The sequence below is a fragment of the Macaca thibetana genome, chromosome 7, assembly GCF_024542745.1.
Source record: "Macaca thibetana thibetana isolate TM-01 chromosome 7, ASM2454274v1, whole genome shotgun sequence".
Taxonomy (NCBI): domain Eukaryota; kingdom Metazoa; phylum Chordata; class Mammalia; order Primates; family Cercopithecidae; genus Macaca; species Macaca thibetana.
In genome coordinates, this window is record NC_065584.1 from 40,013,599 (window position 1) to 40,027,984 (window position 14,386).

General features: G+C 41.4%; 3 protein-coding genes across 8 annotated transcripts in view; 1 reads left to right on the forward strand and 2 right to left on the reverse strand.

Annotated features, from left to right (window-relative positions):
• VTI1B (vesicle transport through interaction with t-SNAREs 1B) overlaps positions 1-10,153 on the forward strand; it is a 125,804-nt gene extending 115,651 nt beyond the window's left edge. For 5 of the 6 annotated variants that reach the window (XM_050797076.1, XM_050797073.1, XM_050797075.1 and 2 more), the window contains exons 4-7: positions 2,035-2,226; positions 4,924-5,097; positions 7,685-7,746; positions 9,824-10,153. In XM_050797076.1, coding sequence (XP_050653033.1) covers positions 2,035-2,226; positions 4,924-5,097; positions 7,685-7,746; positions 9,824-9,920 — 525 coding nt within the window. In that variant the 3' untranslated portion in view covers positions 9,921-10,153. The remainder of the gene's footprint in view (positions 1-2,034; positions 2,227-4,923; positions 5,098-7,684; positions 7,747-9,823) is intronic. The other variant, XM_050797079.1, reaches the window with a different exon arrangement.
• Positions 1-14,386, reverse strand: part of RDH12 (retinol dehydrogenase 12) — a 340,678-nt gene that overhangs the window by 77,190 nt on the left and 249,102 nt on the right. The window lies entirely within an intron of this gene.
• Positions 10,115-14,386, reverse strand: part of ARG2 (arginase 2) — a 34,191-nt gene continuing 29,919 nt past the window's right edge. Inside the window, exons 6-8 of the mRNA XM_050797054.1 lie at positions 14,240-14,344; positions 13,124-13,260; positions 10,115-10,587 (exon numbers count right to left, since the gene is read on the reverse strand). Coding sequence (XP_050653011.1) covers positions 10,382-10,587; positions 13,124-13,260; positions 14,240-14,344 — 448 coding nt within the window. The 3' untranslated portion in view covers positions 10,115-10,381. The remainder of the gene's footprint in view (positions 10,588-13,123; positions 13,261-14,239; positions 14,345-14,386) is intronic.

Consider the following 14,386-nt stretch of genomic DNA (forward strand, 5'->3'; position numbering starts at 1 on the left):
GTATTTTTAGTAGAGACAGGGTTGCACCGTGTTAGCCAGGATGGTCTCGATCTCCTACCTCATGATCTGCCTGCCTCGGCCTCCCAGAGTGCTGGGATTACAAGGCATGAGCCACTGTGCCCAGCCTAAAATCTGTTTTTAAGAGCTGGCCATTAAGATAGGTTACTGGTCAGTGTGGTGGCTTACGCTTGTAATTCCAACACTTTGAAATGCCAAGGTGGGAGGATCACTTGAGGCCAGAAGTTCAAGACCAGCTCGGGCAACCTAGGGAGACCCCCCCATCTCTACCATAAAAAAAAATTACCGAGGTGTGGTGGTGCATGCCTCCGGACCCAGCTACTCAGGAGGCTGAGGTGGGAGGATCACTTCAGCCTGGTAGGTCAAGCATGTGGTTAGCCACAATTGCACCACCGCACTCCGGTCTGGGTGGCAGAGCAAGACCCTGCCTCAAAAAAAAAAAAATTACTGTTCTTTCTTAAACTTACTGTCACAGAAAATGTAGTTTAGAGGTAATTCTAACCATGTCCCTTTCTGCCTTAAAAGACAACATAGTAGCTGGACTTGGTACCTCAGGCAAGACATGCATGAGTCTCAGTTGGCACCCAAAGTTTGTCAGAAGTTGGTTCAGTTTACTGAACAGTTTAATAACTGCTTCTCTTCACCTGTGGCTTTTCTTTTTTTTTCGCTCCAGCCCTATGGAAGCAAGAGTTCTTTGACTCCATCTCATTATACTCTAGCTTCAGCAAACCCATTAAGATTGGGGCCAAAATTCTGGTCCCTGCTAGTACTCTGCAGAAATAATTGCCCCTGTATTTGCTACCCCAGAGCAGATAAAGAAAAAAATTCTCTTTTGGCCAGCGAACTTCCTTCTTGCTTGTTCAGTTTCCCAGTTATCACAGTGAAGTTCTGAGAAGGAAGCACATCTGCATCCTTTTCTCTGTTTTGCATCTGTTTTAAGAAAGACCAGGCCACCAGACTGTGGAAACTATCTTCTTCCTAATGGGGGTACTAGGAGCTTTTCTTAATACCTATGTGCAGCTGGGCATATCCATGATACCTGTTTGTAGCCATTCTCCTGTTTCAGTTAATACCTTGGTAGCATTTTTAAAATCTTCTAGCTACTACTGATTTGTTTGATGCTCAGATACTTGTTTTCTCCAAACTCAGAAACAAAAGTAATAATCCTAGTCTGACCATTCCAGGCAGATGAAAATAATTTAGGGCCTCTTGTGAACATGTCCAGGTGTTATATTTTACTTATCCCAGAAAAATAGAAGTCTGATTCCCCTAAAGCACCCTGCTCTAGAGTAGGCCCCTGGTTGTCTCTAGACAAACTTAATTGATTTTCAGAAAGAGGAGCAGGAGAAGGGAAGAACCCTGATGCCAGACCCCTATCACTTTTAGTACGGTAGACTTCAAAGCACTTTTTGATGGCAGTGTTCAATCATACCAGGCTAAAAACTTGGTATATTGAAGAGAGCTGAGAGAATTTGAAGATTTTGAACCCTGACTCCTTTTCTGTTTAATTTTTTTTTTTTTTTAAATAGAGATGCGGTCTTGCTATGTTGCCCAGACTGTGCTCAAATGATCCTCCTGCCTCGGCTTCCCAAAGTGCTGGGATTACAGGTGTGAGCCACTGTGCCTGGCCCGGACTCCTTCTTTTTGTGTAATCTTGAGCAGGTTTCTTTAAGTTTTTTATATGAAATGGAGCATTTCCTACCTTATTGACTTGTTGTGAGGATTAAATGGAGAATGTATATAAAAATGTTTAGTAAGCTATAAAGTACTTCCTGTTTTTCCATTCATTCATTCAGTTCATATATTTTGAAGGCCTGCTCTGTGCTTGCTAGACAGTACGCCAGGCATTCAGAATGAGAGGAACATGCCAGACATGGTCCCTGCCTCATGGAGCATATGGTTATTTGCTTGGTGTAGTCCAAATAAATAAGTAGTTTGATTAGTCCAAACTAGGCATATTTCCAAATGAGTGCGGGAAGAACCAGGCTATCCACTCACTACTTTCTGCCTTCCCAGCTGGCAGAGATGGAGGAGGAACTACGTTACGCACCCCTGTCTTTCCGTAACCCCATGATGTCTAAGCTTCGAAACTACCGGAAGGACCTTGCTAAACTCCATCGGGAGGTGAGAAGCACACCTTTGACAGCCACACCTGGAGGCCGAGGAGACATGAAATATGGCATATATGCTCTAGAGAATGAGCATATGGTAAGTTTTAGCTGCTGTTGTTGTTTTTTTTTTCCTTAAGGGCCTATATTGTTGGGGTATTTCATGTTATCAATGTACACTAGACTCTTGTTTCATTTTTTTCACCCTTATCCTCTTTTTTGCATCCAGGTCCTGTTATCCCCTTGGTATCTGCTCTATTTAATGCAGGCCTTTTGAACCATATGCATATTTAGATTTATTTTTATCCTTAATATAATACAGTCTTACAATAAAAAAAAAACAGTGCTTTGTATGTAGTAGTATATAAGTGTTACCTATTCTTATTATCTGGATTCTGTATTCTGACCCATTGATCTAATTTCTTTTCTCCTTGATCTTTTTTATTCTTTCATACAAATTTTAGAATCACTTTCTCAAGTATGCCTGGAAAATTCAGTTAGGTTTCTAATTTATCAGAATATTGTTACACAATCAATCCAAGCTTTCCTTTACCTTAATGTCAAGATGGCCCAACAACTGAGATACAGTAACCAATGCAGGACGCTTCTCCAGAAGGAACTTTCTTTTTTTTTTTTTTTTTTTTTTTTTTTTTTTTTTGAGATGGAGTCTGGCTCTGTCGCCCGGGCTGGAGTGCAGTGGTGGCCGGATCTCAGCTCACTGCAAGCTCCGCCCCCCGGGTTCCCGCCATTCTCCTGACTCAGCCTCCCGAGTAGCTGGGACTACAGGCGCTGCCACCACGCCCGGCTAGTTTTTTGTATTTTTTTTTAGTAGAGACGGGGTTTCACCGTGTTCGCCAGGATGGTCTCGATCTCCTAACCTCGTGATCCGCCCGTCTCGGCCTCCCAAAGTGCTGGGATTACAGGCTTGAGCCACCGCGCCCGGCCGCCGAGAAGGAACTTTCTATCTTTTTATTCTGTGGTAATGGAAAGTAAGCCAGACTGCCTGTCTGGCTTTCAGGATTCTGATTTATAAAATTGGACTAATTGAACATCTGTATTCTGAAACCATCTAGAGCAGCTGGATTGTTAAAGGAATAAAACGTCTGAAAGATTAAATGTGCTGCATTTGGTCTGTCTTCCACAAACACAACACAAAGTAGAAATTCTCTGGCAAGTAGCATGGCAGAGAAATAGAAAGGGGCCTACCAGTTCAGACTGAACAGAGGTAGAAAGGCTCATACTCCAATTTTAAACAAATCCTGTTTCACGATGCATCCTGATTATAGTTTAAGAGACATTCAGAATGATATTGGCTTGACATGGCTGATGCCAAAACTAGACCGCTTGAGAATGAAGTATTTAAAATTTTCAAATGGATGCCCGAGGGATCACTACAGACTAGAAGCTGACAGAAGATCACTTAAAGGGAGACTGGAAAAAGGCAGGCAGGTGGAGCTGGTGAAAGTGGGAGTTGTAAAAGTGACTTTAGTCATGTTGCCAAAGTTGGGGAGGAAGTCCAAACAATTTTGCCTTAAAATTATGAGTTTCAGAAATTATTAAAACATAATTTAGGTATCCATGCCTTCAGTAAAATTATTGTTCCAAATCTGTCTGAAGTTCATTTATGTGATCTGATCTTTTCTTGGTCATTTTTTAGCCTACTCAGTTGAAAATCTGCATCTTTCATTTTGAAAACCTTTTTCCTTCTTCCTTTGTGCTAACCTAACTGATTTTATTTGAACCTCATTCAGTGGTTTCCTCATCTGCTGGTCTGTATGCCATTTATTAAGTCAAAATGCTACAGAGCGCGGGGCATGGTGGCTTATGCCTGTAATCCTAGCACTTTGGGAGGCCAAGGCCGGTGGATCACCTGAGATCAGGAGTTCAAGACCAGCCTGGCCAACATGGTGAAACCCTGTCTCTACTAAAAATACAAAAATTAGCTGGGCGTGTTGGCAGCTGCCTGTAATCCCAGCTACTCGGGAGGCTGAGGCAGGAGAATTGCTTGTACTGAGGAGGCAGAGGCTGCAGTGAGCTGAGATCGTGCCACTGTACTCTAGCCCGGGCGACAGAGCGAGACTCCGTCTAAAAAAAAAAAAAAAAAAAAAAAAAAAAAAAAATTCCCTGAGACCAAATCACCCCCAGTGTGGCAGCCTCAAGGCTTTTTGTTTGACTTTAGGTGAAGTTCTTTGTGGGGCTCACCAAGAGGGTAACCACATACGTTTTTTCCAGAATGTGGTAGTGTCTCAGACTTCTACAAAATTTCTTTAGATGCTGAAAAGAAGAATTGTAGTCATCTAGGCAATACCACCCCGAACCTGCCTGATCTCAGAAGCTAAGCGAGTCAGGCCTGGTTAGTACTTGGATGGGAGACCACCTAGAAATACCAGGTGCTGGAGGCTTAAAACAAAGAACAGAATAGCTTGTTCATGGTCCTTCAGTTCTCAGTACCAGTCAAGTGGGAATCTTCAGTGAATTAACCTTTTTCTAGGGCTGCGGAGTTTAGTTGGTTTGCTCATAGCACTATCGAAGTTACAGGCTATATGCATTAATCAGGTAGCTCCCACATCTGGGCTGCCACCTTTCAGAAGTTGCTAGTCCAGGAGACACATGAACCAGTTCAGATTCATCACAAACACAGGGAAAGTGCTCCAGTATTTTTAATCCATCTTTCCTTGCCTCACTGAAAATTATTGCTCACTGTATGCTTTCTAACATGGGGAAGGTCATGAGGAATATGCTGGCAATGAATTTATAATGGAAAAAGTCTAACATTTCTCTTCCATACTCCTTTCAGAATCGGCTACAGTCTCAAAGGGCAATGCTTCTGCAAGGCACTGAAAGCCTGAACCGGGCCACCCAAAGTATTGAACGCTCTCATCGGATTGCCACGGAGACCGACCAAATTGGCTCAGAAATCATAGAAGAGCTGGGGGAACAACGAGACCAGTTAGAACGCACCAAGAGTAGAGTAAGTCTGGGCAGACAGGGAAAGGGGCAAGTATGGGGAAATTAGGGGGCCACTGCACCTGGAAACCATACTAAGACCAAAAGCTACAGCAGTTCTGTATTCAGGGAATAGTCTTTTTTAAGTTCATATGCTTTTCTCAATTTTTATTAATTTTTTTATTACTTATTTATTTTGAGATAGCATCTCACTGTGTCACCCAGACTGGAGTGCAGTGGCGTGATCTCCACTCACTGCAACCGCCACATCCTGGGTTCAAGCGATTCTCTTGCCTCAGCCTCCTGAATAGCTGGGATTGCAGGCATGTGCCACCACGCGTAGCTAATTTTTGTATTTTTAGTAGAGACGGGGTTTCGCCATGTTGGCCAGGCTGATCTCGAACTCCTAACCTCAGGTGATCCATCCGCTCTGGCCTCCCAAAGTGCTAGGATTACAGGCATGAGCCACTGTGCCTGGCCGCTTTGCTCAATTTTTAGTTTGCTTGGCCAAGAGATCTCCCTTAGAAGCAATTTTACCCCTAAGAATTAGACATCATTGGAAATTTTTGCTTCAGTGAAGGGAAAAAAAGATGGAAGAAACCTGATTTCTACACTTATAAGATTACAGGAATTAATAAGGATAAAGTGGCTGTATTCTCTCTTTGGCAAGAGAAATAATACGTCAAAAGGCACTTAAGGATTCAAAGCTTCCAATCTGAGATTTTAATTTTTCACACATCTAATAGAGTATTCTGCTATTCTTATGAAAACATCATCTACTTATACCCTGTCATTTAGAGCCAAGGCTATTTTCCAGATTTCGTAAAATAGTACCAGTTTATAGATTTATAAATTATGCTTCAATCCTGGACTATAACCCTTTACTATTATCTAAGTAAAAGTAAAAAAAAAAAAAAAAAAAAAAAAAAGTAATAGGGAAAAAAAATCTCTAAGGATTATCCAGTAAGGTAAACTGGATCATTGTGGAAAGAAAACAAATATTTAAACCAAATGATGACTATATCAGGGACCTCTAGTCTACTGTCACTCTGAGAGCCTCAGAAAAATAACTCATTTATTTTTTCCTTTCCATAAATGAGTTAACCTATGTATGAATTTTTTAGTTTTTTAGAGACAGGGTCTTGCCTCTGTCACCCAAGCTGCAGTGCAGCAGTGCAATTAGAACTTACTGTAGCTTCAAACTCCTGGGCTCAAGTGATCCTCATGTGTAGCTGGGACTGCAGGCATGTGCTACTGTGCCTGGCTAATTGTTTTAATTTTTTGTGAAAACGGGGTTTCACTATGTTGCCAAAGTTGCTCTCGAACTCCTGAGCTCGAGCAATCATTCCACCTTGGCCTCCCAAAGCGCTAGGATTACAGGCATGAGCCACTGTGCCCGGCTGGAATTTTTAAATTAGTACAATTTGCCAATTGAATGCTGTATTCTTAATAGCAGAAGGCAAATCAATTTGAAAAACATACTGTGGCCAAGATTTGGACAGGAAAATACTAGCTCAGTGTGAAGATTTGAGTAGATTTTCTTAGTAGCTACAATTCTCCATTAAGTCAGAGTAGTGCCTGCCCTCTTCAGTGAAAATTCACAATAAAGTACTACATTCAAGGAAAGCTATGGAGAATGTAACTTGCTTTCAGATTGTGTGGGTTTTGGTTTTTGAACATACCAGGTAGATTGGTTGAATTTAAAAGCCCAGGAGGCCAGGCTCACACCTGTAATTTTAGCACTTTGGGAGGCTGAGGTGGGAGGATGGCTTGAGCCTAGGAGTTTGAAACCAGCCTGGGCAACATAGTGAGATCTCATCCCTACTAAAAATCAAAAAAAGTAGCAGGGTATGGTGGCATGCACCTGTGATCCCACCTTACTTGGGGACAGGTGGGGGTATTGCTTGAGCCTGGGAGGTCAAGGCTGTAGTGAGCTGCGATTGCAGCACTGCACTCCAGCCTGAGTGACGGAGCGAGACCCTGTTTCAAAGAAATAAAAGCCACGGAATGAGCTGAGAGGTCAGCTTACCAAGGCCACTGGGGAATGGGAACAGATGGCAGGTAGCCATCTGCTGGAGGTGAAATATCCTCCAGCTGTCCAGATTAGTAGCAGGCAGTTGAAAGTTACATGGAGGTTCTTTTCACAATTCAATGCAACTGTCTCTTAAGAGGGTGAAGAAAAAAGATAACCAGATCCCAAAAGTAGTAACAGGCCAGCCTACAAAAACAAATGCCAACTCAAGAGGCTGTCCTGGAATTTGGCTGATGAAATTCAAATCTTTAGTTGCTCTAGGTAACTGGCTGTCCAGTCTGCTGGCTACACTTGAAGCCTTCCCTTTTGGAGTACCCACGGTAGAAGATTAGCTCAGTCTCAGGAGTCCATCCCCAGTAGCAACCTAGGAAGATGATTCCTAAGCCTACTTGATGAGTACTAAAATATCTTGTCCTTTCCAGGTTCTTCTACTTACACTCGAAGGCCATCATTTAAATTGGCTTGATTTCTTGGAATTTTTCAACATATATTCCTTAATGCCTAGTGTTAATCTAGGGATATTCAGTTGTACAGAGTATACTTTTTAAAGAGGGAAATAATCACTATTTTCTCTTCTCAGCTGGTAAACACAAGTGAAAACTTGAGCAAAAGTCGAAAGATTCTCCGTTCAATGTCCAGAAAGTAAGTTTTATTAAAGTCATGAAATTTCTCTTAACTCAATGGCTTTCAACCAAAAAGCTTAAAATAGTGACTTACGAAGGTCCTAATAAAGCACCTCAGCAGCTGACGATAGTCCCCATATACTCAGTACCACCCAACAGAACAGAATAAATACACTAAGGAATATGGTCTTGGATCATTAAATAGCTCAGGATAAAATCATTTGTTAAAAGTATATACTGCTTTGACTTGGAGCAGTGAAAAATTTCTCCACTGAAAAGATATTTAATCACAGCTAATGTTCTTTAGAGAAGGCAACACATGGGAATAACAGCTTCCTATTCCTTGAAATATATTTGTATAATCTCGGCCGGGCACGGTGGTTCACACCTGTAATCCCAGAACCTTGGGAGGCCGAAGCGGGCAGATCACAAGGTCAGGAGTTCAAGACCAGCCTGGCCAAGATGGTGAAACCCATCTCTATTAAAAATACAAAAAAATTAGCTGGGCATGGGGACGGGCACCTGTAATCCCAGCTACTCAGGAGGCTGAGACAGAGAATTGCTTGAACCCAGGAGGCGGAGGTTGCAGTGAGCCAAGATGGCACCCCTGCACTCCAGCCTGGGGGACAAAGCGAGACTCCGTCTCAAAAAAAGAAAAAAAAAAAAAAGAAATATATTTGTAAAATCTTGATTAGAAAGCAGTTTTCACCTGCATAGTACTTGCTTTTGGCTCTGCTTGCCCTTCATGGGAGTCAGCTCCTTTTCTGGAAGTTCTGTCTTGTAGGGAAGAAGTAGACTTTTAAAAATAAAACCCTTGGGGAGTTGTCAGGGTTGGTGGGCAGTAACTGAGCCAAGATGCTGCAGAATCTGCTGGCACTGTCAGGTTGCCCAGAGGACCATGAGCGTTGCTTCACGCAGGCATTTTGAAAATAAAGGTCTAGAAAACACAAGCTGTTTCAGGAGAAGAACAGAATTCCAGTGCATCTAAAGGGTGGTGGAGCTGATGACCTCCTGTATAGAGCCACCGTGGTTCTCAATTAGTGAAACAGCATATGCCATGCATCAGCTGACTGTGGTTTCATTTCCCAAGAAACAGGATTATCTTCAGTCATCACAGCAGTGACTTGATTCAGTTTCATTCAGCTCTCTATGGACTCCTAGTCTGATAAATAACTAAGTCCTTCTTTGAGGATCAAACTTTGAATTGTACTAATTGCCACCAATAAAGTAGTCTTTATCAAAAATAAAAACCAAAATCGTTGAGTGCTAACAGACAAATCCAGGGCAGAAATATTGCCACTGAGGTTGAAGTTGGGGGTAAGAGGGTATTGTACGTGACCTTGGACACAGGTGGCCTAGCATGAAACAAAACTACAACCCACTCATGGAACTAGCAGGAGGGGTGGGTTTTTCCTACAGTGATAAATTCCTTGTGGAACAGGGAGAAACCTAGAGTGAACATGAGAACTAGAGGTTGGATTCTTTGTGTAAACAACAGATAGTAAAATTTTTAAGCTCCTATAGTACCTTTATAACATATCCATTTGGGTTGATACAGTAAAATTTTTAAGCTCCTATACTACCTTTATAACATATCCATTTGGGTTGATATAGTAAAATTTTTAAGCTCCTATACTACCTTTATAACATATCCATTTGGGTTGATAGGAGAGCAAAGGGAAAAACAGGGCAGAGGGAAGAAGTTTCCAAGGGATTGAAAGGTATTACCCAGGCTTCTAGTTACTTATCCTAGGGCTGGACCCATCCTGAGCTGGATGTATATATGATTACTTTTTCTAGCTAACCCCTCTTTCTAGAAAAGCTATTTTTAAAGGAAGTAACTACCATTTGAACACATTTCAGAATCCATTTTTATGCTTTGGTTTTTATTGTCTCAGTTTAACATTTCTGTGAGGTAGACAGTATTATCCCTAAATGACAGCTAAAGAACCTTATGAGTATTTCCTGGTAAGTGGCTGTGTGATCAAACAAACAGCCTCAGAGTATCCAGCTGTGGTTCCAGGTCTAACCCCAAAATGTTTAGAAGGAAGGTTATCCAAACTTCTGACTACTCCCCACTTTGCTTCTCTTTGCAGAGTGACAACCAACAAGCTGCTGCTTTCCATTATCATCTTACTGGAGCTCGCCATCCTGGGAGGCCTGGTTTACTACAAATTCTTTCGCAGCCATTGAACTTCTATAGGGAAGGGTTTGTGGACCAGAACTTTGACCTTGTGAATGCATGATGTTAGGGATGTGGATGGAATAAGCATATTGCTGCTGTGGGCTAACAGTTCAGGGATGCACTGTGTAGCCAACCTGTGGGAGGAGGGAGGAAAGATGGAAAACCACTTAAATGTGAAGGAACAGCAACAAGACCAGTATGATATACCAAGGTAATAAATGCTGTTTATGACTTCTTTAAATTTACATAGTACTGTAGCATATTAATACCCTGTGAACTGCAAAAAGCCAAATACATTTACAGTAGTATTGGTCACCAAAATAGAGGGGAAACTTTACAATTGTGAGAATGTGTAAATGTTCTCATTAAGGCAGTATTGACCCAGACAACCATTTTGTATCTATCTGTCCCCTCAATGCCTCATAATTCTGGAATGCCCATTGTGAAACATGTCAGTGCACAGTATATCCTAAATTCTCACACGTGCTTGATTTTCTGATTCATCTGGTGAACTGGGAGTAGGAAGTTGGCCATAGACAATATGCCCTCCTTCTCTTGTCTGACCAAAACTTGAAGCAATCACATCCACTGCCAGGTTAGCTGTAGTCTTCGCCTCTTCCTCTGAGGTGGCCAACTGAGGATTGACTTCAACAAGATCCAGTGCTGACAGCAACCCTGGAGGAACAAAGTGTGACAAAACCTCAAATTCCCTTGCTGCTACTCTCAGTGAGGGTCATCCCACTGGGACAGGGAGAACAAGCCAAGGTAAAAACAAGAGTCCGTTTTGTAGTAGAAAATACCTATTTTCAGGAAGCCCCTTGCACCTCATCCTCTTGGCCGTGAATTTAAGTTAAAACACTGTTATGCTACAGTAGATTAAAAGAAACCTTTAAGATAACGAAATAAACCATCTTTGTTCAACTAACATAATAGGCATAATTGTCAGGCCTTCTGGAAAAGGAAAAGGCTTGGTGTTGGGTGGGGGAGGTTTTCATCCTGCTTGTTGGCAAAATGTATGCCATCTCCAGTATGACTAGGAACCTTCCAGATGCCTGCCTGGAAATTAATCAAGTATGAAGGCAGAGGAAATCTCCCACTTTGACTAGCTAAACTCCATTCCCACTTTTGAACTCTAATGTATTATCTTCATCTGTTAGAGCACCACACCATATGCCCTGAAATGTAGTTATTACTGCAAGCCTCATTCTCATCCCTGCAGGCCTGAGCTCTGGAGGCAGGTTCCACATCTAACACATCTTTTGTCTCCCAGCAGACTGACCCAGTATCTTGTACTTGATCAAGAGAAGATTCAGCCATATGTTAGTTATTTTATTTGGACTCCAGTTACCTTCTGTTAAGGTTTGAGAACTTCTGTCAAAGTTCTCAGTATTGTTCCTTTGGCCTGGAGCAAGTGGAAGGGAAGCTTAAACCAGAAGAACCTATCCAGACCTGCTAACATGCTTACCCTTCTAAATGCCTCATTGCTCTGTAGAAATTAACTTTTTAGTTGGTTATTCTGGATGAAGCATGATCTGAACAAGCTAGTATTCAGGAATACAAGTATCTGAGAATATTTAGGGTGGCCATAAAGTCTGGAAACACAGGCGAATGTACCTGATGGTTTATTGATATTACACTATAGTACATGATGTGCTCAATGCCATATGTCCATTCAGCATCTTCCCTTATTAGCAATGTGTAGTTGAGTGTATGGTGCCAAACTGCAACCAACAGGTGTATTACTGTAGCATTTCCATCATTTCCTGCACATGGACCTGTGTTCCTGATTTGTCTCTTGATTTCCACTGACTAAACCTGCACCTTTAGCATATCCCAGAAGTGGGAATCAAGGTTTGCAGTATTAGAAATACATACATGATTTATGTTTCCAGACTATTGCCACCCTTTAAATTAAGCAAACTGCTTTAGGTATCTAGTTGACAGCATTATAACAGTGCAGTGGCACAGTCATGGCTCACTGCAGACTCAACCTCCCAAGTAGTTGGGACACCTGGCTAATTTTTGGTAGAAACAGGGTCTCACTATGTTGCCCAGGCTGGTCTTGAACCCCTGGGGTCAAGTAATCCTCCTGCCTTGGCCTCCCAGAGTACTGGGATTATAGGTATGAACCATTGTGCCTAGCCCCATGAGTGTCTTTTGGAGTAAAATATTGTAGCATGCGAACAAAGAGACAAGCCATGGCCGCTGCCACGTATAAGTGCTAGAGGTTATAACCCCTGCTCTAAAGTGGTGTTTTTAGGAAGCAAAGCAGAGAATTGAACTCCCAGGTTCTCTGACCAATAACCTAAGGACCACTGGCAACATCTAAGATTGCAGATCTGAGAATCAGATACTACCTGCCTTTCTATACTGCCTAAGGTTCTAGCAGGCTGTGGCACTAAGGAGACCATTTCTCAATGTCAGTTTCTATCCCATCTAGTCAATGGTTCTCTATAGCCCCGAACCTTTCAATCTGGGGTCTCTATCCATACCGTAGTTCCATCAGATGGTTACTGAAGCAGTATGATTTGGTAGTTCTTTAAATTTTGGAATGAAAGGTTATTTGAAGTAGCTTTAAAACCAGAAGCTTTCTGACAGAAATGGAAACTGTTTGCAAACAAGTATGAGTTTTGGAAAAGTAGCCAGTCTTGTAGCCAGTCTTGATAACGTAGAATTCATCTTAGTACTCTTTCCATCAGTCATTCTCATCTAACTGTATCCCCCTTATTGGAGATCCTATCAGGCTCTAGTACAAGACCTACCCTACATAAAGGACCCAAGATATTGTCCAATTTGCAGATTTCTTCAAGAGATCAGCTTTAACTCCAAATTCACAACTCCCAATGAACCAACCTCTTAGAGTGCAATTTACAGTCTTGGTCTTGCCTTCTTATCTTAATCTGTCTTTAGATAACTCAGACACAAAGAACTGCATCAGTTTGACAATTTATTCTGGTATTTAATGTTTAAATTATTAACAATTAATTTTTTACTCCTTATTACCTTAGTGTAATTTGGCAAGAGCCATGTCCAAGCATGACTCTAAAGTAGTCCTTTTTATTAGCATGGCCATATAATTTTTAGCTACAAAAGTTCAAGCAAAAACAAACTCTGCAATGATGTGGAATATCAGAAAAGATCCTTTGCAGGCAAGAGACTCCAGCATATTTACCTATTTTGTTAACAGGCTGCAGACCTGGTTGCTACATACCTGTATTGTGTATTTCCTCAGCAATATACATGCCTTCTCGATAGGTTAGTCCCCCTACAACAGGAGTTCCTGTGGCTGGAGCCAGTGTAGGGTCAAATGCATCAATATCAAAACTCAGATGGATTGGTCTTTGTCTCCTAGAAAGGAAGAGAATAAAATAATACTTAACTGGTTGTGCTTAGACACTCATCCTTCTCATGGTTGCAACTCCTTGATTTTGTTGCTATTAGTCCTGGTACTTTGTTAATAAAGCTATTAATACATTTCCAGGCTTTCTATTCTTGGAAGTTACTGAGATTGGCAATATTAACTTCCTACCTACCACTTCATGATACTGCCATTTGTTCTGCATGCCTCAGACAGACTAACTCTCATGTATGTTTCTGCCTTACCCTGGGTATTAGAACCTCTTACACTAATAACTGTCAATAGAGGGATTTCTTCATTTCTAGATGAGATTGGGCTCTGATACAGTCTAATTTAAATTGGCTTGATGTAGGTTATGGCTGCTGTTATTCTCTGAACCTAACAGCAGCTGAAGTGAACTCTAATTTTAGGTCTGCAGTTTTAATATCTTCCATTTCTAACTTCATTATAGCCCCAGTATCCAAAGGCTGAAGCTAACAACTAAGTTTCTTAACAGCTTACGAAATGACATACTACCAGATAACAGTTCCGACATTAATCACCCAGAAGTAAATAGTTGGTATTGGGAAAATGCTCTTAAAACTACTGTTTGATTAGTATTCATCTGCCATCTTTCTACACTGCCAAGATTTGCTTAACATAAAACTCATATGAAACAGTCGTGAGACTGGGAAGAATGGGACAGTTGAAACAATAAATGCTTGTCATCTCAGAAGATAAGCATTAAAGATGGAGATCAAGAAAAATTCCTGAGACAGAAGATCTAGGCAATGATTTAGAGGAAGCCTCCTCCCAAAAACCCCAGAGGAAGAATATGACCTGTGTTTCATATTTTACCTTTCTGAGCTATTTAAAATTATGTGTATGTTTTTGCTTTTTATTTTAAAAGTAAAGCTGCTGTTCTCAAGAAACAGGCTAAAGTGTGTTGCCCACTGGGGGTTTGCCCTGACATCAGTTACAGTTACTTACTTGCCAATCAGCAGATCAAATGTTTGTTCCATGACCTTCTGGATACCAAGTCGATCAATGTCTCTCATGGAAAAATACTGGATATCATAGTTCTTTAAAATAAAACTGTGATGAGATATAAAGGAAGGAGTCCTTAGTTTAAAGAGC